General features: G+C 34.9%; 2 protein-coding genes, 1 long non-coding RNA gene and 1 other non-coding gene across 4 annotated transcripts in view; 2 read left to right on the top strand and 2 right to left on the bottom strand.

Annotated features, from left to right (window-relative positions):
• LOC132194972 (uncharacterized) overlaps nt 1-22643 on the top strand; it is a 92784-nt gene that overhangs the window by 13803 nt on the left and 56338 nt on the right. The window lies entirely within an intron of this gene.
• On the top strand, nt 2869-2940 carry Trnad-guc (transfer RNA aspartic acid (anticodon GUC)). Its single transcript has one exon. It is a non-coding gene; the product is annotated as a tRNA-Asp (tRNA).
• On the bottom strand, nt 12119-18035 carry LOC132194754 (uncharacterized). The gene is made up of 27 exons (XM_059616236.1): nt 17925-18035; nt 17594-17642; nt 17380-17534; nt 16983-17321; nt 16879-16926; nt 16799-16820; nt 16132-16196; nt 15958-16060; nt 15626-15900; nt 15528-15572; nt 15431-15464; nt 15307-15371; nt 15146-15248; nt 14851-15095; nt 14725-14793; nt 14346-14376; nt 14231-14295; nt 14073-14175; nt 13704-14015; nt 13592-13644; nt 13491-13526; nt 13210-13437; nt 13090-13158; nt 12998-13034; nt 12875-12945; nt 12713-12821; nt 12119-12646 (listed from the first exon to the last, which is right to left on the bottom strand). Exons 1-27 carry the CDS (start codon nt 17973-17975, stop codon nt 12387-12389), a joined length of 3042 nt encoding a protein of 1013 aa, XP_059472219.1. The 5' UTR covers nt 17976-18035; the 3' UTR covers nt 12119-12386.
• On the bottom strand, nt 19830-21115 carry LOC132194903 (uncharacterized). Its single transcript, XM_059616495.1, has 8 exons — nt 21035-21115; nt 20945-20980; nt 20663-20890; nt 20542-20610; nt 20450-20486; nt 20327-20397; nt 20165-20273; nt 19830-20089 (listed from the first exon to the last, which is right to left on the bottom strand). The coding sequence occupies exons 2-8, from the start codon at nt 20972-20974 to the stop codon at nt 19830-19832; spliced, it is 804 nt and encodes a 267-aa protein (XP_059472478.1). The 5' UTR covers nt 20975-20980; nt 21035-21115.

Genomic DNA, 22643 nt, shown 5'->3' with positions numbered 1-22643 from the left:
AAGGTGGTTTTCCAAATAATTATAATTATTTAATTTGTCACTATTAATTTTTGACGATTTTTTTGTACATGTGAATCTGAGTAGCCCAAAAATTGAAATATTTGATGGATTTTACCCAGAAATATTTAGAGAATCAAAGGGAATTTTTAAATCCAAAATTATTGTTGATGATAAAGATTTAATTTTTACAAGTTTCCCTTCAAAAATCCACTAATGCTTCAAACATTTCTGTTTTTGGTTGGTTTGCTACAAATTTTTTGTTTAAATCGATTGTTAGAAAAAATCTTTTGATATCTTTAACATCTTTAAATAAAAATCTTAGCATTGCACCCTGATTGCACCATTATACCTTTTTATTATTATTTTTATTGAATTGCTTAACATTTGTAGGGAGCGGATGAATGTAAAAATCTCATCTCGAGCAATTGTGGCTACGAAGAGAAGGTGAGAAACGAGAGCGACGGGCTGCGAGGGCAGGGCAGGCAGGGCAGGGCGCGCTGACCTCGATCGCCCTCCCCTCCTCCCCCGCCCTGCCTCGCGGATCCCCACCCACGAGATATATACATATGGCACGCAAATCGTTTATAACTGACTGACCGCTACCTTTTTGCTCTTTCTCTTTTTTCGCTCGTGTGTACTTTGCTGACTGAGCTCTTCTCGCACCCACTCTTCTTCAGGGCAAAAAACCGGTCGAGCGCGCCGCGTACCGACACACGCCCGTCAAATTAACGAGTTCGATTCGCCCTTTTCATATATGTACCCTCCCGCGTGCTGATTCACAAAATCATGAAACTTTTCAAACTTTCGTCCTCGCGCGTGTTTATTTACTTTATTTGCCCTCATGGCTTTTACGGCTCCAAGCGGTCGTTAAGAGAAAAATGGTTGTGTACTCAACAATCCAGCTCCTGCTGATTCGAATCGATTAACTTTAATATGCGATCCGGTAATTAAATAGAGAGGAGATTGGTTATTATAATAATGTCAGAGGTACTACTGATTACAATTTGCAATAAACTTTGAAATTATTTTTTAATTTTAATGTACATTTCATAAACAAACTCCCAGCTTTCAAAAAAGAAAGATAAAATTTGTGTTTCATTGTCGGACCTTATATATGATTGTCGAGTAATGAATGTAGAAAAAAGATTTTAAATAATTAATTTTTGTTTTATTGATGTTTGTTTTTGTTGATTACAGTCGCGGCCAATAACAAAAAATACATCAAATCAAATATTTTATTTTTTTTCGATCTGCGTACTCCAAAATTATGGAAACATGGTTGAAATATACAGCATTAAAATTAAAAAAAAAAGATATTAAACAAAATAAATATAAAACTGTGATGTAACAATTTGGACAAATAAACAACAATAATAATTTTTTTAAATAAATCAATTACTAAGAACTTAATAACAATATTTAGCCTTCACTGGGGGGTCCTCGCACGCTATTTCAGCGGCGTAAATCGTTGATTATTTTTGGATTCTTAATGTCTTATTAAATTTATCTTCAATGGAAATCATATTGAGATATTGATGATATCATCGAGGCAAGAAATGGTGCTCTATTATAAATGCGGTGTCGGAGATGCGCTTTATAGAAATGCATCTGATGCCTTATTGTCATTGGATCGCGCGGCAATTTGATCTGCGACGTTTGTAACAATCGATTAATTGCGCAATTCGCGGCTCATTGTTAACCCACTTAACTCGCTGCTCTGCCCTCGGCCCATTTTCAAACACCGAGACGAGCTTTGGATGTTCATTTATTGCTATACATTTGGAAAAAGTTTAAATTTCAAATGGAAATTCATAAAACGTTCAGCGTGGAAGAAATTGAGACTCGCGTGCAGGAGACGAGCTCACAATTATAAAGTACTTGATTTTGATATTCGCGTGACGAGGTGGAGACAAGTGCAGCTAGAATGAAAGATTTGCATGTTGCACGGTCAGTTGTAAAATTAGAAAACGCTGCGTGTTTTGATTTAAGCAAACAGCTGCATCTCTCTTCGATTTTTGCGCTTTATACACATAACCTATATATAATATTTTTAGATTGAATGAAAAAGATAATTAAGTCTGATCGGCTAAAAATCAGTGAGAGTATTTTGAGACAATTCATCTGTAATAGCTTATTTTCATAAAGACACATTATTTGAAACATTTTTTAGTCTAAAAGTTGAATTTAAGACAATTTAACGTCGCTGTTTAATTTCTAACATATTTTTACCTAAACCTGCCAGACTAAAATTAATGAAAATGTCAAAAATAATTTTATTTTATTTCCACGCTATGTTGATGTTTGAAATAAATTAATAGGTTAATTTATATTTAATTATAATCTTCAAACTTGTTTTAAATCTATGGGGATAAAATTACTGTTTGCTTTGACTACATGATATATTTCAACAAAGCTGAGAGACTTATTTGAGAGGGAAATTACTCTTAAAAAAATATGTGGAAAGTCGTGTATGACCCCAAGAATAATTATTGCTCTGCTTAAAAACTTAAAAATCGTTGAAAATGACAAGGAACTTTTGAAGGAAGTCAAAGCTTTTGTACACATGATTAAACGAATTTTACCGTTTGAATAATTCCATGTATCTTGACTTATTTTAAAAAGTGTTTATTGCTTCTGCATATATTAATGCATAACAAAATGAAGGAATTTTGAAATTGAAAGTTTTTAGTGACAGCAAAACTGGCAATAATTCCTAATGTGTACTAACACTGACAAATGTATAGTTTTAATTCTTAGATTTCGATTTTTAAGGTTAGAATGAGCGATTTTCATCATCACTTTTTTAACCTTTTGCGTAGACTGTGGAGCCAAGTGACATTGCTTAACCCCCACATTGCTGTCACCAAGTCCTCGGTAGTATAGTGGTCAGTATCCCCGCCTGTCACGCGGGAGACCGGGGTTCGATTCCCCGCCGGGGAGCATTTTTTGTCTTCTTATTATTGCGCGAATTACTTTTACTTAAAAAGTATTCCTGATTTGAATATTTCGAAATTTAAAAGTGCTTAAATTATATTATTTCAACATATCTCGACAAATAATCAGAATTTCAATTGTTTCTTGACAATTTGTTAAACATTTTTCAATTATTTTATTATACCTTAAAACTTACTTCAATTTGAAATTATTGCAATGGTCAAATTTATTTTCCACAATTTTTTTCATGTGAATCATTCAATATATTAATTAGTGAAAAAATTGGACACCCTTGAAAACACGGTGGAAGTTTTATTCCATTAGACGGAAAACTACATAAAAAAGTCAATTTTTTTCTTGCCATTTGAAATTAATAGTCTTTTTTTTTTAGAAAATTAACGTTTGACTTGAAATATCCAAAAATCTCAAATTTGCACAAAAAATCCTTTTAATAATTTCATTCAGGTGAATCGTTTAGTTACAATTATATTCGTAATGGACTTATTATTTTTATGCTTTTGAATGGTGGGGCAAATCATCATCATTTTTTTCTTCGGTTGGGCGCGTCTTGCGGGGGCGCTAAAGCGACCGCAGACTCGCTTGTGAGCGCGGCGTGTTTTGTTCCAAGTTGTATGTCTGTCGCGTATGTTTAGTTGTCTGTCCGCGATGGTGGGCGAAAAGTAGCAGAGACGAGATGAAGAAGAGATTTTGCGGCCTCCCTCGAACACATGCACACAACAAAGCACTCCACCCACCGCGCCAAACAGCAAAGCAGAGAATTAAAGAGTCGCGGCGGGGGAGAAAAATACCTGCAAATTTATCGTCGCCGATCCTCCAACGCGCCAGCTAATTAACGATTAAGTCCAGAGATTTTGAGTGTGTTAAATTAATGCTGTAAATTTATTTTATTTTTTTGCAACTTGACGTTTTTAATCTTTTAATTTAATATAAAATTAAAACAACACCGGACATAAAAACTACAAAAAAACGTTACAAATGGTCACTTTTGAATCATCTATACCTGCCGTTTCTTATTTTGTTGATTGATTTCCTTTCTCTAAATCTGGATTAAAATTATTTAGAAATTATTGGATATCTTAAGACTTTGCACTCTTCATCAAAAGTTAATATGCCAAAATTTGCAAAGATATTCTGTGGAAATCTCTTACTTCATTGGTCCTGTTTTAATTAAACGATTTTACGCAAACTCATAATCAGGTTTTCTGTTTACATAATCTTGTCTACGTAGACAGGATATTTCCTTTCTATTTGGTGGACTTTATATTTTGATCAACTGCCTATAGTGGATCTGACACGTGACTTTTTCTATTAAACCACCATATTATCATCGACTCAATCCGAACCTCCCAGTGGCCGTCATCAATTTATCATAGATCTGGGTCAAACAAGCGCGCCGCTTGTTTTTCAATGTGACATCACACGCCTATGGTTATTGCGACTGCCGGTTTTTGTTTTGATTTCCGTGCTTCCTTGCACGCGCCGAAAACAGACGAGAAGAACGAAAAACTAATCAGGCGCTGCCGACAGAAGGACGCGAAAAGTTGCCCCGGTTTTTCTTGACGAGAACTGTACGTCAGCATTTTTTTTTTCAATTTAAAAACAAACACTAAATTAAATCGTCCCAGATGTTAATTATGTTTCTTTATTCATTGACTTATTAGTGAATTATGACTTAGGAATATTAACTACAACGTTAAAAGTTTCATTTGCAAAATTTCAGTGTTGAAACTTCCACACATTTCATTTGTGAAAAGAAATTGCCCAGAAATTATGATTTCAAAAATCTTTAACAAGCTTCTGGAGAGATTGAAGCGAATTAACGATACTAATATTTTTATTAGTGAAGTGAAGAAATTGTTCTACGACAAATTATTTTATGATATCCATGAGTATCTGCTGTGTAAACTTGAATGAATGTGGAATATGTTGAATTAATTATAATTAGACTTATTCCAAAGATCGTTGTAAATATTTGATCTAAAATGGAATAAAAATCTATTGAAATTGAATTGAAAAGTTCGAATCTTTGTTTCCGGGCCTTCCAAGTAGACCGCATATTTTTTATCTGCAAATTAAATTTCAATATCTCCATCTAAATGAATCTAAATTCTTTATTAATAATTAGATTAACAAATTAAAAATATAAAATCAACTTTGGTTTTAAACTACCAAAATTCAAACGTGTTATTAAGAAAACAATTTTTTGCACTTCTAAATCACGAGTTTTTTTTAATTATTTTGCAAAAACTTTTTAATCTAATTTGTCGTCTTGAATTGAGTTTTCAATTTTTTACAATCATTACATTTGCAACTCTTTACGTTGAAATAAAAAGTATTTTTATTATTAAATTTTATCTCAATTTTTCTTTGTGATCTGTGCATATAACATGTATGTAATATTTGTCGGACAAGAATAAACAACAATAATAATAATAATCGTTAAATTGTAATGCTTTTAATTATTTATTTATTTATTCTCTATTAAAATACAATTAAATACACAAAAAGTATATAATGAAATTTTTAAAAATTAATTCCAATTTTTTACTTTACCTGCAAAACCTTGTTATTTTTTTTTTATTATTATGTTTTATTATTTTGAAAAGTGGCTTCTTTGAAATAAACTGCCGGCAAAATGAAACGCTGCAACATTTTTTCGGTCGCTGACAATGCTCCATAAATTCATCTCACTCTCTCGAATTGTTTGAAAGCACTTAAAGAAACAACGCACTCAAAAATTTATATTATCTGCCGCACGCAAGTTAAAAAATATGGTTTGCTCTGCATTTACAGTTTTTCGCGTATTTCTTATACGTACTGCGCCCATAAACGTAAATCACGCGCGCGGGCAGTGATTTGCTGGGGTATTTGGAATTAAAGAGTCGTACGTGAAAATAAGAAAGGTCGCTCTCTCGAAGCTCCAAATGGATATGTGCAGGTGTGTCCCCGAGCCGAGAGAGCAGGGTGGAGGTCTCATAAAGAAGAGATGACGCGACCGAGATGACACCGTAAATTGATAAATATTTATGCGCATTTATCAGCAAGAGAGAATGAGAAATTCTTTCTAGACCCACTCTGTGTCGAACTAAGCTGCGAGGAGAGAGTGAGTGGAGTGGATAAGTTCACTACAGAAAAATTTTAAATTTTCTTTGTATTGAAGAAAACTACGATTTCAAATTTAAAAAAATATGACAATTTTTACTCAATAGACTAAAAAATATACAAAATGGAAGATTTTTACAAAAAAAAAATTGAGTATTCAATTCATAAATTTTATTCATTTTATATCTACAAGAAATTTCATAATAAATTTTTCAAATAAATATACATTACTGTCCCTAAAGAAATGTTATGTTTTCAGGAAATTGGATTTGTTTTTCCATACCTTCTATTCAAATAAATCAAATTGATGAAGTTATTAAATGTGCGCATGTCCATTTTAAAATGAGTGATAAATTTAAACTTTGACCGGCAAAGTGATTTTATAACTAAAATCAAATTGAGAATCATTGGATAATTGTTTTATTCATTTGAGCACAAATTTACAGTCAACGAGCACAAAAATACCTCCAAAACATGTTAATGTTGCCCGTAGAACACGTCAAGTCATTACATGCGAATTAAAATTAAGTCCGAAAAACTCGAACTGATCGTAAAACATATTATCATACAACACCTTTTTTTACAAGTTTATGAAAATCTTTGCAAATTATTAAATTTGGAAAATGATTTTGAATATTTTTGCAGCCATTACAAAATGGCTTTGACATATTTATCGTTGAATATTTTGATTTTTTTTGTGATCTGGAGGCAAGAAAGGTACAAAAATAATTCTATTAAAAAATAAAAATCGAAGTAAAAATGGAGATTTTTAAATCTAAATTCTGGTTAGTTTTTTATTTTATTCTACTTCTTTTATTGCTATTCTCAGTGTCACAAAATATACAAGTTTTGAAAAGTCTGAAAACTTGATATTGAGCCATGTGGCCTCATAGAGTGCGTCGCTCCATTTACATTTTCATTGACACGCAGAGAGGTCGTCGGCCGCGGAGGTCACGAAGTCGGAAGCCTGATTGACAGGCCGCGGGATGGATCGGTCGCTCATCTCATGTAAGCCGCTTCCTCGCACAAATCGAGATAAATCACACACACGCCCTAAGAGGTTTTTTGGATATCTCTCGATATGGAAACAGGAATTAGAATTGTTGTTGTTTGTTGCGCGGAGAGCAAAAGGCCGCGCATACGGAAAAGTGAGCGGACGAGAGTTTGCTGGAACATAATAGGAAGCTGTGAAAATTCGTTGTTGTTTCCGCTCGAGTAGAACACGAAAATTATGTGAGCCGATAGATAAGACGAGAGAGCAGCGAATAAATATAATATAACCCTTCACTTTTGCTCGGCGACTTGACCGCTCGGCTTTTATGCATTTCTAAATTATTATGGCCATGCAGCAAAACGATTCGAATTGAAGGACGCGCGATGAATATTTTCTTTTATTCTTGTGAAAGAGAGTGGGTTTTAATAGTAAAAATTATATTAATGTTGTTGTTTGTTGAAAATTTCTATTGGAATAATCTTAAATAAACAGACTTAATAAACATATCAAATTTAAAAAAAAAAATTAAACACCAAATTATTAATATTGTATTCAAATTATTTATATTTTAAAAATAATTATTGATTATTAATTAGGGCTAAGAAAATATTACATTTTATAAAAATATTAGATTCTGAATAAAAATCCAATTTTCATTTTAAAATAGATTGTCTATGGTTTATTTTCATGATTATTTTTTACTTCTTATAATTGTTCAGTATTTGTGCAATTTTGTACAAAACATTGTAGGAAAATTATTTATGAGCAAAAGGATCAAATTAAGAGCAGGAGTGCTCGTTGATCTCCATTCTTTGCAGAGAGAGTTCAGCAAAGATGCAGAGGAGGAGCGCGCGCGCGAGATGGTCGAGCGCGATATGCATGTAAAGAGGAAAAGCGGCGATAATTTTATTCCGAAGCGAATGCACACAGCAATAATAATAATAATGCAAATTGGCGCGCGCTGCTGCACGACGTCGACGCGAAAATGTAAAATAATATTCAAATGCATCTCGCGAAGAGTGTTTGCTCTGCGGCTTTTATGATGAATCTCTTGCTCGTCTCATTTGCATGCGGACGCATTTGCATGAAAACAAACACACGCCCTCGGAAAAAAGAGTGAACCTCTTGATCTCCCGTTTCGCGCTTTGTGTCGCCAATAGCGGATTTTTCGCGCCGGATTCCAGTTTGCGACTCTAGAAAACGTGCCGATGGACACCAAACTCCGCCACCCTCCGATCCGAAAACTGTCTCAGGATCACGCACCCTTTCTCAGGGTAAGTGAAAAAAATTAAATTATTATGATTTTAAAACATTTGATGCGGATGAATTTCAAATTTTACCGCAAAAAGGTAATTTACGTGAAAATATATTCCAATCCCTGAAAGACTGGGTGCATAATTTTTTTTAATACAGATAATTTACAAAAAAAAAAAAACATCACAAAATCTTTAATTCACATTATTGCTTCTTACAATTAGATATATAATATAAAGCACTCGATTTTCAGGGTGCTCCTTTAAATTATGTAAATTTGATAATAATATCAATTAAAAATTATTTTTGTGGTTTGTTACAAAGCTTTTGAATTTAAATTTTGAATGAACCTTACTGAGGTCGCAATAAAGAGATTTTTAAGAAAAAGAGGTCTGAAAAATTGCTGACCTCAGCCGAAATACTTGGAATAAAATTGATACTGTATAGATTTAATCAGAATTTGATTCATTTTCGATTGAAGTGTGTTTCATTCCTGGAAATCACCACCTCCTTTGCTTTATTTCTTGACTTAAATATTATCAAATATTAAATCTGAAGCAGCCTGCGGTCTCAAATTACAAAGTATACATTCGCACCTCTTTTTCCCCATTTATTTAAGAAAACAAAGCTTATTGTTCGGCGCGGCCAACGCGGCCTGAGGGCAGAAAGCAAAAAACACCTCGGAGACTTTTAATCAAAACTTTCGCATCTCGAGCTAATTATTGTTTGTCATCCTGAAGGGATCGCTTTTCGCTAATGGTCCTTTGTCCTTTAGAGCCGATTCACTTTCGCTCTCTCGAGTGCAAGTGTATGTATGCGCGCGAGTGTGGAGGCAGAAAATTTATTCGCTCGCGTCGGGCAGTTTACAAGGAGCGCGGCTCGAATTACTCGGTATCGCGCCACTTCATCTGCTCGCGTTGCACCCTCTCGTGTGCGTGTCACAGATAAACAAATCAACTGCAAATAATGGAGCGCGTCGCGACACTTAACAAATATTCAAAGCATCTTTGACATAAACTATTGAAACGTCGACCATCACTTAAGTACGAGAGCAAGAGAGATGCTTATTTATTTTTAATGGTGTGCAAATCGCTGTAACATTTGAACCGACGACTCTTGATTCCTGTATATTTTATGACCATTTCAAAGTCAATTTAGGAAAGTTGAAAATTCAATAATTTTTTAAGGCCCCGTTCAGAAAAAGTTTTTATCTTTAAAAAGAAAGAAAAAACCATGACTTGCGTCGAAAATTCGTACAAAGGTTCATAAATGGTTCAATCAAACTCCAAAAGGATTTCAACCATGGTTATTAAATTGCGAAATTCATACGAACTAGAAATTAAGCTTTACAAACAACACCTTCCTCAAGGTTTAATTAAATATTTTTGTGGGAAAAAGCCCCCTTTCAATCCTTATGAGTGCAAATTTTTCAACTTTTTCTATCTAGTAATTTTGAGATTTCAATTGTTAAAACTAAAAATCATTGGTGGAGAGACTTTCATTTTTTTTTAAACTGATATAATTATTTTATTTTCATAATTAAATTACTCACAATACGTTTTAACAATATAAATACAATAATGGTGGCAATATTTTTTACAATGGGTTTCATTTTCTGCAAAAATAATGTAGGAGAAATATTTATTTTGCTTTCATGCGGAGAATTTTTTTAAAGGCGCAACAATAAAATTTAATATTAAAATTTTTTTAAATTTTTGTAAAATGCTTATCATTGTTTTGAAATATTTCTACTGATAACATTTTCCAACAATTCAAACTTTTAGGAGAAACCCGTCCAAAGAATTGTTTTGAAATATTTTTCTATTTCCACCTATACGCCTTTCTTCTCTGTGCGATGCTCGGATATTATTCGCACTTATGCCATATATAAAGAACCTTTCATGCAACAATTGATTTCCGTAATTTTTTTATGAAGCGCGGAGCCAAAGGGCGCGAGTCGAAATTATGCGCGAATCAACAGCAATCTGGGCGTGCAAAGGGTTAAAACCAAGTGTGACCCGACGACCGCCCTGCGCGCTCTCGCGACGCCCAATCTGCGCCTCCTATATTTTTGTCACCCGCAGCTTCTCTCTGTAGAAGATCAAAATCATCAGCGAAAAAAATAATAATAAATGCACGAGGTGAATTGATGTAAAAGATTTTCACTTCCTTTTGTGGATTTTCGCATTTTTGCCTCGCGCGCCAGGAAAACAATGAGACGAGCTTCCGAGAACAATTAGCAAAGCGATTACTCGTCGCCAAATGCACCTTAAATGGAATCTTGCTCGGCATCTGCTCGCACACATGCACCCTTCCGAACCGGATTCGCGGCGGGTTAGCGAATAGAAATTAAAATCTCTCGATTTGCGCGCGTTGGTGTCACCGCACACGGCGCGAGCATCTCCACGACACACACTGGGGCGAGGTCGCGTCTCTCTCGTAAATCAAATCGCCCATTCATAAATTGCGAGCTCGTAAAATCCGCCCGCCGCCGCTCGAAATTAACAACAGCTTCGCGAATACACTCGAGAATTAGGCGTTGCTCTTCACTCCTAAACACCAGTTTGTCACAACCGCGCGCTCAAATAAAAAGCTCAGCTGGAGTTTCAGCGACAAGCAATGTGTGTCTCCTTTTTACATCCCGAGGTCAGAAAATGAACATCGGCATGCTGGACTTCGATTGCTTGCACTCGAAAACCTACTAAAAGACACCCAACATGCAAGTTATCATTTAATTTGTGTGGTCTTAAAATTTTCAGGATTAAAAGACTTCTGCTTGCAAAAAAAAATCATTGAAAATAATTTTTATCTTCAAGTCTCAATGAATTACGGTTCGTAGAGAAAATCAATATCTAATTTAAGAAAAGTGCCTGAGGAAGGCTGTACTACATGTTAAAGTGAAGACTATCCTGTCGCATGTCCTTTCATAGGTTTTCCCATCAGCAGGATCCGAATCCGGCATCGCCGAGTTTGATTTCCTTCGTCATTTCGCGAATCGTGACGCAACTGCGGTGATTCTGCTTTTAGTCCGGGAGCATCTGCGAGAGCGCGCGCGGCCTTGGGCGAGTTCCGCAACCGGGCGTGGTCGCTGAGCCGCGGCTGCTGCGTACCATCTTTCTCGCAACGGGACCTCCTCGTCTGAATCCATCCACCCCGAAAAGGTCTCTTGATAAATGCGTGGGCGGACAAAAATCTTCGGCGGCCCCCAACTGCTTTTGTATACTGACGAGCAAGACGCTTTGCTACTCGTGTTTTGTGCTGATAATATCTCGGCCTGCCGCGACGAGAGTGATATTCCGCAACTTGTTTGCTTCCAAAACAACACGTCTCATCAATTTGCACTTTCGCTTTTCGTGTTTTTTTTTGTTTGCAATTGTTCAGTTTTTAATTTAAGATCAAAATTATGTATTGTAAGAACAATTTTCAAGAATATAAATGAATTGTAATTAAAAGTTTTATTGTAGGTATGCAACCTGCTGGACATGACAGTCGAGCCGGTTGCGGGAAATAAAAAAATATGCAATCAAACAGAAAACCAATTCAATTAAAATTAAAATTGAAAAGTTAATATTTTTATTTGAGAAAAGTCTTTCTGATTTCAAAAATTTTATTCAAAACCGCAATCGATTAATAATTTTATAAATTTATTTTTCCAAATATTTTCATGATTTTTACATGAAAGATAATTATAAATTTTTTGGTGAAAAATGAAAATTGCATTCTTAGCCAAAAAAAAGACAATAAAACCTATTTATTGAATTACATATTAAAGAATAATCAAAAATATGAAGAGAAAACAAAACCGAGAAAAGAACAGTTGAAATTAAAAAAGAAGTTTTGTGATAGAATTTCACGATCGAGGGTGATTTGAATTGGAAAAGCCGATTTTAAATTAAAATCACCATGAAAAAAGGAGTTCTTTTTGAAAAATTTAATATTGTAAAGTAGGAAATTGAGAGGCGCGATTTGTGGCCAGGAATATGGAAATGTTTTGATGAAAATTTTTTACTTTGAATGCGAGTTCATTAAACAAAGTACGTTAAAATTTTTGCATATGTATCGAATGAGGTAAAAGGTATGGTTAATTGTTGGAGCATACGAAATAAGCAGGAGTAAGAACATCTGTAGTTAAAATAAGACCTGCTGCTTGGCTGTAAGCGCCATAGCTAGTGTATAACGCATGCAAGAAGTAAATCTGGGGAGTGCATGACAACGCAGCGGGTGATAAACCATAACTAGGGCCGTACAAAGTAGCGTTTAGTCGTCGCTGACTTCCACACCAAACGTCGGTCGTGGAGTCAACGGACATCACCTCCGAAATTCCAATGTAATTGGTATTTACTGTAAGAGAATTGGATGATTAATTAAAACTGAATGTTCAAGTTATGAAAATTTTTGTTTACTTACAACCCTGTTGCCGAATGATGACCGCAGCTTCTTGCATATCTTCAAACGTATCAAACTCCATCAGCCGCATTCCTATGGAGCAGCAGTACTGGTGAGCTATCGATATATTCTGCAAAGCTCTTAGCTGTAGGATAATTGTGCTATTACATTCAATTGTCTTACGAAAGTTATGTAATTTGACATGAAGAATCGCCTACTTTGATATTTTGACATTTTCATCTGCCCAAATGAAGCTAGAAATAAAACGTTAAAATTGACTGATTGCACAATAAAACCCGTTCTTACTCTTATTGGTGTTTGCAATTTGATCAACCAAAGTTTGCTACGGAGTAAAAAGTTTTAAAAGATAACATTTATGATTATTGTTGGTTCTATACATTTGCGACACATGGCAACGAATCTGTAATGCAATTTCTGGCAGGCACGCAGGGGACGGGTGGAATCAACTTCTTTCAAAGTTTTCACTTCCATTGTCAATCAAATTACAAAAATCAAACCTCGACAGGGCTGCCTTTCCCATTTTCGACCATTTTCTTTGTGATGTCCGGAATTTTCTCAACGCCGCAGTCATAGGAAGCTGCAGCCACGGCGCACTCATCGTCCCCTGTTTGTGACGAACATTGCGAAAATCCGTTGAAACCTTTTTCCATTTGATCCGGCGTGTCCTGCGTGGCTATTTCCATCATTTTTAAAGTGTCGCCGGCGTTCAGTTTTCCACCCACAAACTATGAAAGCAAAATATTAACACAATTGCGATTGCTTAAAAAAGAAACGCAACGATTTTCTTATCCTCCCCTAGACATTTCATAAAGCACTGGAATTAAAAAAAAAAAAAAAATTAATGTTATCATAAGTTTCAGAAATTAAATTTAATTTTACCGTCAATCTCTTAGTGTAATTGTTAAAGCCAAGCAAAAGTATTTCAGTGTCGGCTGAAAAAAGGTTTTTCTTGATTAAATTTTGCAATTGTTTCCTGTTGGGATAATTTCACCCTCAGTTATGTCCCAGAGTGACATGCACTCCACTGCCAAAGCCCTCCCAGCAGGTCCCCGCTGCCGAACCTCGCAAACGTACTGTTTGGCCTCGGAACAATTGCCGACAGCAATCACCGACCTTTCAACCGTTCCGTTTCTCACTTCTACGTAAACACACTCGCCATTTGCGCGATTCGGTTCGCCACTTTTCCAAGAGACTTGTTTATCGACGAAACCAGAATCTTTTGAGCACCAGTGGAACTTTTCGGAACAATTCGAGTTGGTACCCGAAGTCCAATAATCGCCGTCTTTGACCGCTGCAGAATATTCTATGATTGAAAATAAATTATAAGCATTGAATATTTTCAATTTGAATCCAGCAGTACTGTTTGTCATTTTCGTGAAGCATTTGGTTTTCTCAACAGAATCAAGGGAGAGCAAACTCAATCCTATGCTCATGCATCCCTTCCATGCTTCAGAGTAATTCGCCTTTTTATATTTATCATTTTTGATTATATTAAGTCGTCCACAATTTTTTAAATACCTTAGTTTTTGAAAACAAGAAATTTCGTCCACAAGACGCCACCCAAGAACCGTAACTGTAAAAATCTGAATCCAAAATTTAGAATTGTAAAATATAACTTGAGACTAAATTTAACTCATCAGCTCATTCCCAGAGAAGAGTGATTGCTGAAAAACATTTAAGATGTGTAATAAATAATTCTTTTATTTCTCAATGGAGCATAATTTAATATTCTTTTCAAAACGATTTGAAATCATATGTTTTGATTTTGGATTATTTTAAGATGTTTAAAAAATTTCAATTTTTCAATTTATATTATTTCTGGGTCGAAACTACCAAAAGATGTATTGAAGCGTTTCAATTATTTTTAAGATAAACATGAATTTAAAATGATTTTTTTCATAATTAAAAAAAAGTAGTTTAGAAACCATTTCATGACTTTAATTATAATTCAAGCTGGATAATATATTTTGAAAAAGAGACTATTTTGAAGCTATAAAAACAGCCATTCATACATTTTTCTCATTTGCAATTGGGCACGTTGGCTGAGCGCAAGGTGGTTTCGGTATGTCGCCAGGCGGACTCTGGTTTTTTATTTAGGTCAAACTTGATGATCATTACTGACGTAAATCAACGCGTACCTCACACAGAAAGATGTACTTGCTGGTGCAGTTTCTGTCCGTCAAAATTGTGCCGGTCTCATTCATAACAAACCTGAGGTGCACGCAGTCCTCCTTGCCACCGTTGTTGTCCGGCTGGCCTTTTTCCCACTTGAGACTGTTTTTCAGGTGAAGGTAGTTGTTGCCAGGGTCGCACCAGGACCACTGACCGGGACATTCTTTTTGTGTGCCCGCCGTCCAGTAATTGAAATTCAAAGTCCAGTTGCCTGAATCACAAAATTTCCATTTCCATTTTTATTTTTAGGATTTTGTGCACTTCTGGTCATGTTTTCCAAGCACATCTGCTCCTCGTAAGTTTCCAAAACCAAAGGGGCCATCCCCAGACTGCAACACAAATTCCAATTCTCCTCCCAGGTCACCTTGGTTAAGAATTTTGTAAATAGTTGATTAAATCTTGAATCTTGTCAAGATTCTCACGGGCCTGTTTCCAAACAAATATTGCCTGCCACAACGTTGCGTCCAAAATCCGTACGAAAGTTGATCTTAAAATTTAAAATTCCATTCAAACCAATTTTTCACTAATTGGAAACACAGGTATAACCTTTGACCTTTTGATTCGCGTCGAATAGAGTTTTCTGTTATTATTATTTCAATAGTTGAAACTGAAAATAAATTAATACTAGTTCATCGAATCATACGTTAATCTTGCAGCTGGGTGGGCAGCTTGGTTCCAGGCAAGGAGGCTGTTTTTTTAAACAAATGAAAGTTTATGGAAGAAAATAATTATTTTAATGACCTCGCATATGTAGGGAAAGGTTTTGTTGCACTCTACGTGTTGCAATCCTTTGCGTTCGATTTTAGTGGTGTTGAATTTGAAGACCAAACACCGGTCGGTTGTTTGATTTGCGGCCGTCAAATTCGTCCAAAAAGAATCGTTGCCGACTTCTCGAAAGAGCAGTGGTGACAATAGGGTGTCGTTCAAAGCGCACCAGCTGTAGACGTTCAGGGTGTCGCAAAAATCGCCCTCATTTGAGCCGCTAGTCCAGTAGGTAAGGCCGAAACTTTGAACAGCTAAAATTAGGTTCAATATGTATTATCAACATGCATAAAAAATTCGTATGTGAGCACAATTGTACAAATCCAGCAGACATGAAAATTCATCTGTCGATCCGATGGAAACAAGACTCAAATTTTTAGCCTTGCAATTCAAGGACGCTAACGAAACCGTCGCCTGCGATTGGAAAATATTATATCAAAATCACAATTCTGCGGTTCCATGGAAATTAATAAATTATTTTTTACTGCTTGCGATCCGACAAAATATGAACGGCCACAGGAAGCAAAAGTAGCTCCAGTCAGCGCAGAGGCTGCAATTTGACGTTGATTTTTCAAATTATATTTGATATTTTATAAACTAAAAGAAATATGGTGACTTTAATTGGCACCGTTAGAAATAATTTTTCCTAAGTTCAACTTTGCAAATCTGAATTGAAGATTCATTAGAATGTTAAAAGAAGGTTGACTCAAAACCTGCTTGAAAAAAGATTGCAGTTTTTTAAAGCTACTTAAATAATTACATATGGGATCAAATATTTTTTAATTTTTGTTTGACTTGTTGCGAGAGAATAAATGAATTGAATTGAAAATATTGTATTTATTTAATAATAAAAATAAATTGATACCGTCCCATCTACATAATGATAGATTCTTGAATTGAAAATCATTTGAGAAAAGTGTATCTATTGAGAGTATTGAGACTTTCGTGAGGCAAAATAATGGGGAAGTTGAAGAATTTGTTTTCATTTAAAACAATAAACAGATGTACTATTTTGGCACGATCTTCAACCCTATTTCACGAGCAAGAAATGTGCCAAAGAGTAACTACCGTTGAGTTTTTGAAAAAATAACCCATTTTTTCACTTCATATTTTTTACTACTTCCCAACGTATGAACTTTATATTTCACTTACGCTTTGGTGTTGTTGCGTTTACCTAATCGATGAAACTTATAAAGCTAGCTTTTTTACATAGAATAGATGATTTGACTTACCATTTGCTGGAGCAAATTGAAAGTCTGGCAGTTGGATTTAACGCACGGCTGGGTGAAAATTTGGTTTAATGAAAAATATGAACTTTTTTAATGTTTTTTTTTACAGGTGTGGTGGTTGTAGTGGAGGTGGTGGTTGTAGTGGAGGTGGTGGTAGTTGAAGTGGTTGTTGTAGTAGCAACTATTGTAGTTGTAGAAGTTGCCCTTACTTCTGAAGTTGGAACTGTCCAAAAACTACTGCTGGTTTCAGTAGATTTCGGTTCAGAGGCAGTGCTAATTTCAACCAAAATAGTTGTTGTTATCGTAGGGATGACATGTGGCACAAGAACAGAAGTCTTGATGATTTGGGGCGGCTGGGTTGTCAGGAAAGTTTCCTCTGTTGGCGATTCGGTGGTCATTTCAGAAATTCCCTGCTCCGTTTGTTGTTCTTCCTTAATCGTGATGGCCTTAAAAATATTGTTAGTGATTTGAGAGTGAAACGAAAGTGAAATGTGAATATAATACTGGAGACATTGCTTTCAAAAGACTTGTGGTTTTAGTTGAACTAGTCGAAGTCAAATTCTTAGTCCCTTTGAAGCACGAGAATTCTCCGCAGCATTTGATTATCGTATTTCTTTTTTGTTTTTTTAAACCTTGTCTTTTGCTGCTTTTACCCGCACCTGCTCAAAGTTAGATTATTTTAATGGCTTTCAAGCAATAAAATTAATATTGGTATTACCAAAAGTTTTTGAAGCACTTTTTTGCCGTGCTCCCTCCAGAATGTCTAGCTTTATTTTAAAATATGGTTAGTATAATTTAACTTGATTTTCCCTCGAAAATACAGTTTCCATATTTTAAAGGATTAAATTTTATTATTTTGTTTTCAACAAGTAGACAAAATGTGAAACTGGAATTACGTTAGGAAAGAATTGACAGCCAGCTCTAGAAAAAAGCGTTACTAAAGCGCATAGGCCCAATTTGAAAACAAAATCGAATCGAATAAATTAAACCTACTGGGGAAGCTGGCATATTTAATGAAATTATAACTTTTAAGTGTCGATTCTTCTCACCAAAATCACGAACGAAAGTATAAGAATAGTTGCAGCAACCACTCTGCTCATTATTAAAATTAATTATCGACTAACTAATGTTGATACACGACTCTGCTTTCATGTCCGACTGTTGATATCGTAGCTTTTTCATTTTTCTAGTTGCTTCATGGTTGATAGAGTGTATAGGTGCATGCCGCACTTCCTTTGAAAAATTTCAATTAAATATAAAATGACGTCAAAATTACGCTAACGAGTTGCATGAATTTCCTATAACCTTATCAGAAAAATTCAGGATGCTGTGTTTTTACTGGTTTTTCAATTTATTACCGTTGCTCGTTTATGGCTTTTTTTCAGTAAATTTTCTAACAAAAATATGTATATATTCATTGAAAATTTACTTACAAGTTTTCCGCTTCCAAAATGAGAGTGTAAGATATTTTACAAAATTAATTGTTTTGAACTTGTTTTGTATTGATCTACTTTCCCTTCATGTTAGTGGTGGCTGTCGGGAAATTGGGTGTCAGTTGAATCGTTCAGAATATTATTTTTTAACCACTAATTTATTATTATTTATTCTTCACAAATCAAGTCACATGGAAAGAATGAATTATTTTGAAACTCTAGAAGACTCGAAATTTTCCAAATAAAATCATTATAAATTTTGACTTCAGAGATATCTATAACACAAGTTTCTATACATGTATAATGGTCTTTAATTTTATTGCAGTTTTAAAGTCAAATCTCGTCACTATACATTTAGCTTTTCCTGAGCTTATTATGTGATTTTTTGGTGTTCATTTAATCATTCTTTCTTTTATTAGCACAAAAACTTTATTTAAACACGTTCGTTGATTTATATAATAATGACGTCAGTCTTGACGGCTCGAGCAGGGGCCCATGTCAAAGTCCGAGTCTTTCAAACCGGCGCATCTGTAGGGGTTCATGAAATTCCAGTTCATTGCATTTTACTAAATAATTTATGAAACTTTTGTTTACTTTGCAAGGCACGCAGATGGGTAGGTGTTTCCGTTTCGGCCGCACACGGGCATGTGGTGCGGGGGGCAGTTGCAGGGTAAACTGGAGTAGGGTTGGTGAGGCGTCGAAAGTGGCTCGCAGTGTCTTTTGCTGCACGTTATCTCGCCCGCGTAGCAACTGCACAGGTTGCAGTCCATGAAAAATGTGTCGCCTTGCTCTGTAAAATAATGTTGTAAACAGAGAAATTAAATTTTATCAATATTTAAGTGATTAAAATAAATTTATTGAAAAATAAATTATAAATTTAATAAAAGAAAATCAATTGCTAATATCTACTCAAATAACTTGTTTTCACCAAAATATTTTTTAATTAATTACTTTCAATCGTAATTAATAAATGCATATAGGTTACTATTTAATTTAAAAATAAACATTCAGGTGAGGGCAAATTTTTTATTTTGAAAACCACAATTTATTATTAATTCAATAAATTTACATTTCCAATTGTTTTCATGATCTTTACATGTAAGATTATAATAAATTGTAGGTGAAAAACTGCATTCTCGGACGAAAAAGATTAAAAATAAAAAATAATTATATTGAATATAAAAAATAATTTTTATAAAAATATTTAAAGAAGCCAAAAATTCAATTATTTTTACTTTTATGAATTTCGGGTAAATTTAAAAATTATTGTAATGAAATTCTCTATTATTCAAACTTTAAACTGAATAAACTCAAGAAATATTATTTTCTATTGACCTTTAAATCAGTCTTGAAGAAAAATTTAGATTAGGAAATCGCGATTGACGGCCGCGAATATGGAGATGCTTTGTATTGATAATGTTTTTTTGTATTTTTGGCTTTTGATTGAAAGGAAATTTAGAAATTTTAAACATTACACTTTAAAAATTAGGCATGTGCATCAAATTGAGTAAACAAGAATCATTAATTGTTGGCGCAAACAAAATAAGCAACGACAGGAACATCTGAAGCTAAAAGAAGACCTGCTGCTGGGCTGTAAGCGCCATAATTAGTGTATGACGCATGCATGAAGTAAATCTGAGGAGTGCATGACAAAGCAGGGGGTGATAAACCAAAACTAGGGCCGTACAAAGTGGCGTTGATTCGTCTTCGACTTCCACACCAAACTTCGGTCGTAGAGTCAACGGACATCACCTCCGAAAGTACAACATAATTGTTAACCACTGCAAGAGAATTGGATGATTAATTAAAATGGAATTTTCAAGTTAAATTTCCCGGAAAATTTTATATTTACTTACAACCCAATTGCCGTACGCTGGCCGCAGTTTCTTGCATATCTTCAAACGTATCAAACTCCATCAGCCGCATTCCTATGGAGCAGCAGTACTGGTGAGCCGTCGATACATTCTAAAATGCTCTCAGCTGCAGGAAAATTGTGATATTCCATTCAATAGTCTTACGAAAGTTATGTAATTTGACATGAAGAATCGCCTATTTTGATATTTCGACGTTCGCATGTGCCCAATTGAAGCTGGAAATAAAACATTTAAATTGATTGATTGCACAATAAAACCCATTCTTACTTTGATTAGTGTTTGCAATTTGATCAACCAGAGTTTGCTATGGGGTGAAAAGTTTTAAAAGAAAACATTTATGATTATTGTTGGTTCTATACATTTACGACGCATGGCAACGAATCTGTAATGCAATTTCTGGCAGGCACGCAGGGGACAGATGGAATCAACTTAATTTAAAGTTTTCACTTTGATATCAATAAAAAATTACAAAAATCAAACCTCGACAGGGCTGCCTTTTCCGTTTGCCACCATTTTCTTCGTTATGTCGGGAATTTTCTCAACGCCGCAGTCATAGGAAGCTGCAGCCACGGCGCACTCATCGACGCCTGTTTGTGACGAACATTGCGAAAATCCGTTGAACCCTTTTTCCATTTGATCCGGCGTGTCCTGCGTGGCTATTTCCATCATTCTTAATGTTTCGCCAGCGTTCAGTTTTCCACCCATAAACTGAAAGTAATATTAACACAATTATTTAGGCCATTTAGGAAAAAAAAACGCAACGATTTTCTTATCCTCCCCTAGACATTTCATAAAGCACTAGAATTAAAACAAAAATAAATTATAATTAACAGAAATTAAATTTAACTTTACTGTCAATCTCTTAGTGTAATTGTTAAAGCCAAGCAAAAGTATTTCAGTGTCGGCTGAAAAAGTGATTTTCTTGATTAAATTTTCCAAATGTTGGAATAATTTCACCCTCAGTTATGTCCCAGAGTGACATGCACTCCACTGCCAAAGCCCTCCCAGCAGGTCCCCGCTGCCGAACCTCACAAACGTACTGTTTGGCCTCGGAACAATTGCCGACAGCAATCACCGACCTTTCAACCGTTCCGTTTCTCACTTCTACGTAAACACACTCGCCAGTCGCGAGATTCGGTTCGCCACTTTTCCAAGAGACTTGTTTATCGACGAAACCAGAATCTTTCGAGCACCAGTGGAACTTATCGGAACAATTTGAGTTGGTCCCCGAAGTCCAATAATCGCCGTCTTTGACCGAAGCAGAATATTCTATTATTGAGAATGAAGAGCATTGAATATTTTTTTCAATTTGAATCCATCAGTACTGTTTGTCATTTTCGTGAAGCATTTGGTTTTCTCAACAGAATCAAGGGAGAGCAAACTCAATCCTATGGTCATGCATCCCTTCCATGCTTCAGAGTAATTCGCCTTTTTTATCATTTTAGATTACATTAAGTCGTCCACAATTCTTTAGATACCTTTGTTTTTGAAAATAAGAAATTTCGCCCACAAGACGCCACCCAAGAACCGTAACTGTAAAAATCTGATTCCAAAAATTTTAATTAATGTAAAATATTAATTGAAGGCAAAATTTAAAATTTAACTCATCAGCTCGTTGCCAGAGAAGAGTGATTGCTAAAAGAAATAACGCACTGATAAATTTTTCATTATTAATTCAAGACTCTTTTTATCAAAATCATTATAATGAGAATTTTTTATTATTTCAAAATGACTAGAAAAATTTAAAATTCCAATTTTTTCGCAAATAATTTTTGAAACTCTATTATTTCTGTGTTGAAATTATGAAATATGTATCAAAATGTTCAAAATCGAACACTTTTGAAGCGATTTCAAGATACAAAACATTATTTGAGAAAAACAAATGCTAGACTTATTTTACATAGAAATCTGCCTTATTCCAATTATTTTAAAATTATGCACCGATATAAAAAAAACGGGAAAACAGAGGTATAGAAAAGTTGTCGCTTGAATAAATTTTTTCAGAATTTTGTTAAAAGTCTATGTTAGAAACCGTTTTATTTTAGGAACTTTTAATTATATCAAAGTCTAATAAGGTATATATGTTTTTCAAAAGAGACTTTTTAAAGCTTAATAAAAACAAACATTCCTACATTTTTCTCCTTTGCTATTTGGCACGTTGGCTGAGCGCAAGGTGGTTTCGGTATGTCGCCAGGTGGACTCTGGGTTTTTATTTAGATTAACTTGATGAGAAAATCATTACTGAAGTAAATCGACGAGTACCTCACATAGAAAGATGTACTTGCTGGTGCAGTTTCTGTCCGTCAAAATTGTGCCGGTCTCATTCATAACAAACCTGAGGTGCACGCAGTCCTCCTTGCCACCGTTGTTGTCCGGCTGGCCTTTTTCCCACTTGAGACTGTTTTTCAGGTGAAGGTAGTTGTTGCCAGGGTCGCACCAGGACCACTGACCGGGACATTCT

This window comes from Neocloeon triangulifer, unplaced genomic scaffold (assembly GCF_031216515.1).
Source record: "Neocloeon triangulifer isolate White Clay Creek 2 clone unplaced genomic scaffold, ASM3121651v1 ptg000008l, whole genome shotgun sequence".
Lineage (NCBI taxonomy): Eukaryota > Metazoa > Arthropoda > Insecta > Ephemeroptera > Baetidae > Neocloeon > Neocloeon triangulifer.
Note: the sequence above shows the minus strand (reverse complement) of the source record. Positions and strands in the feature narration are given on the sequence as shown.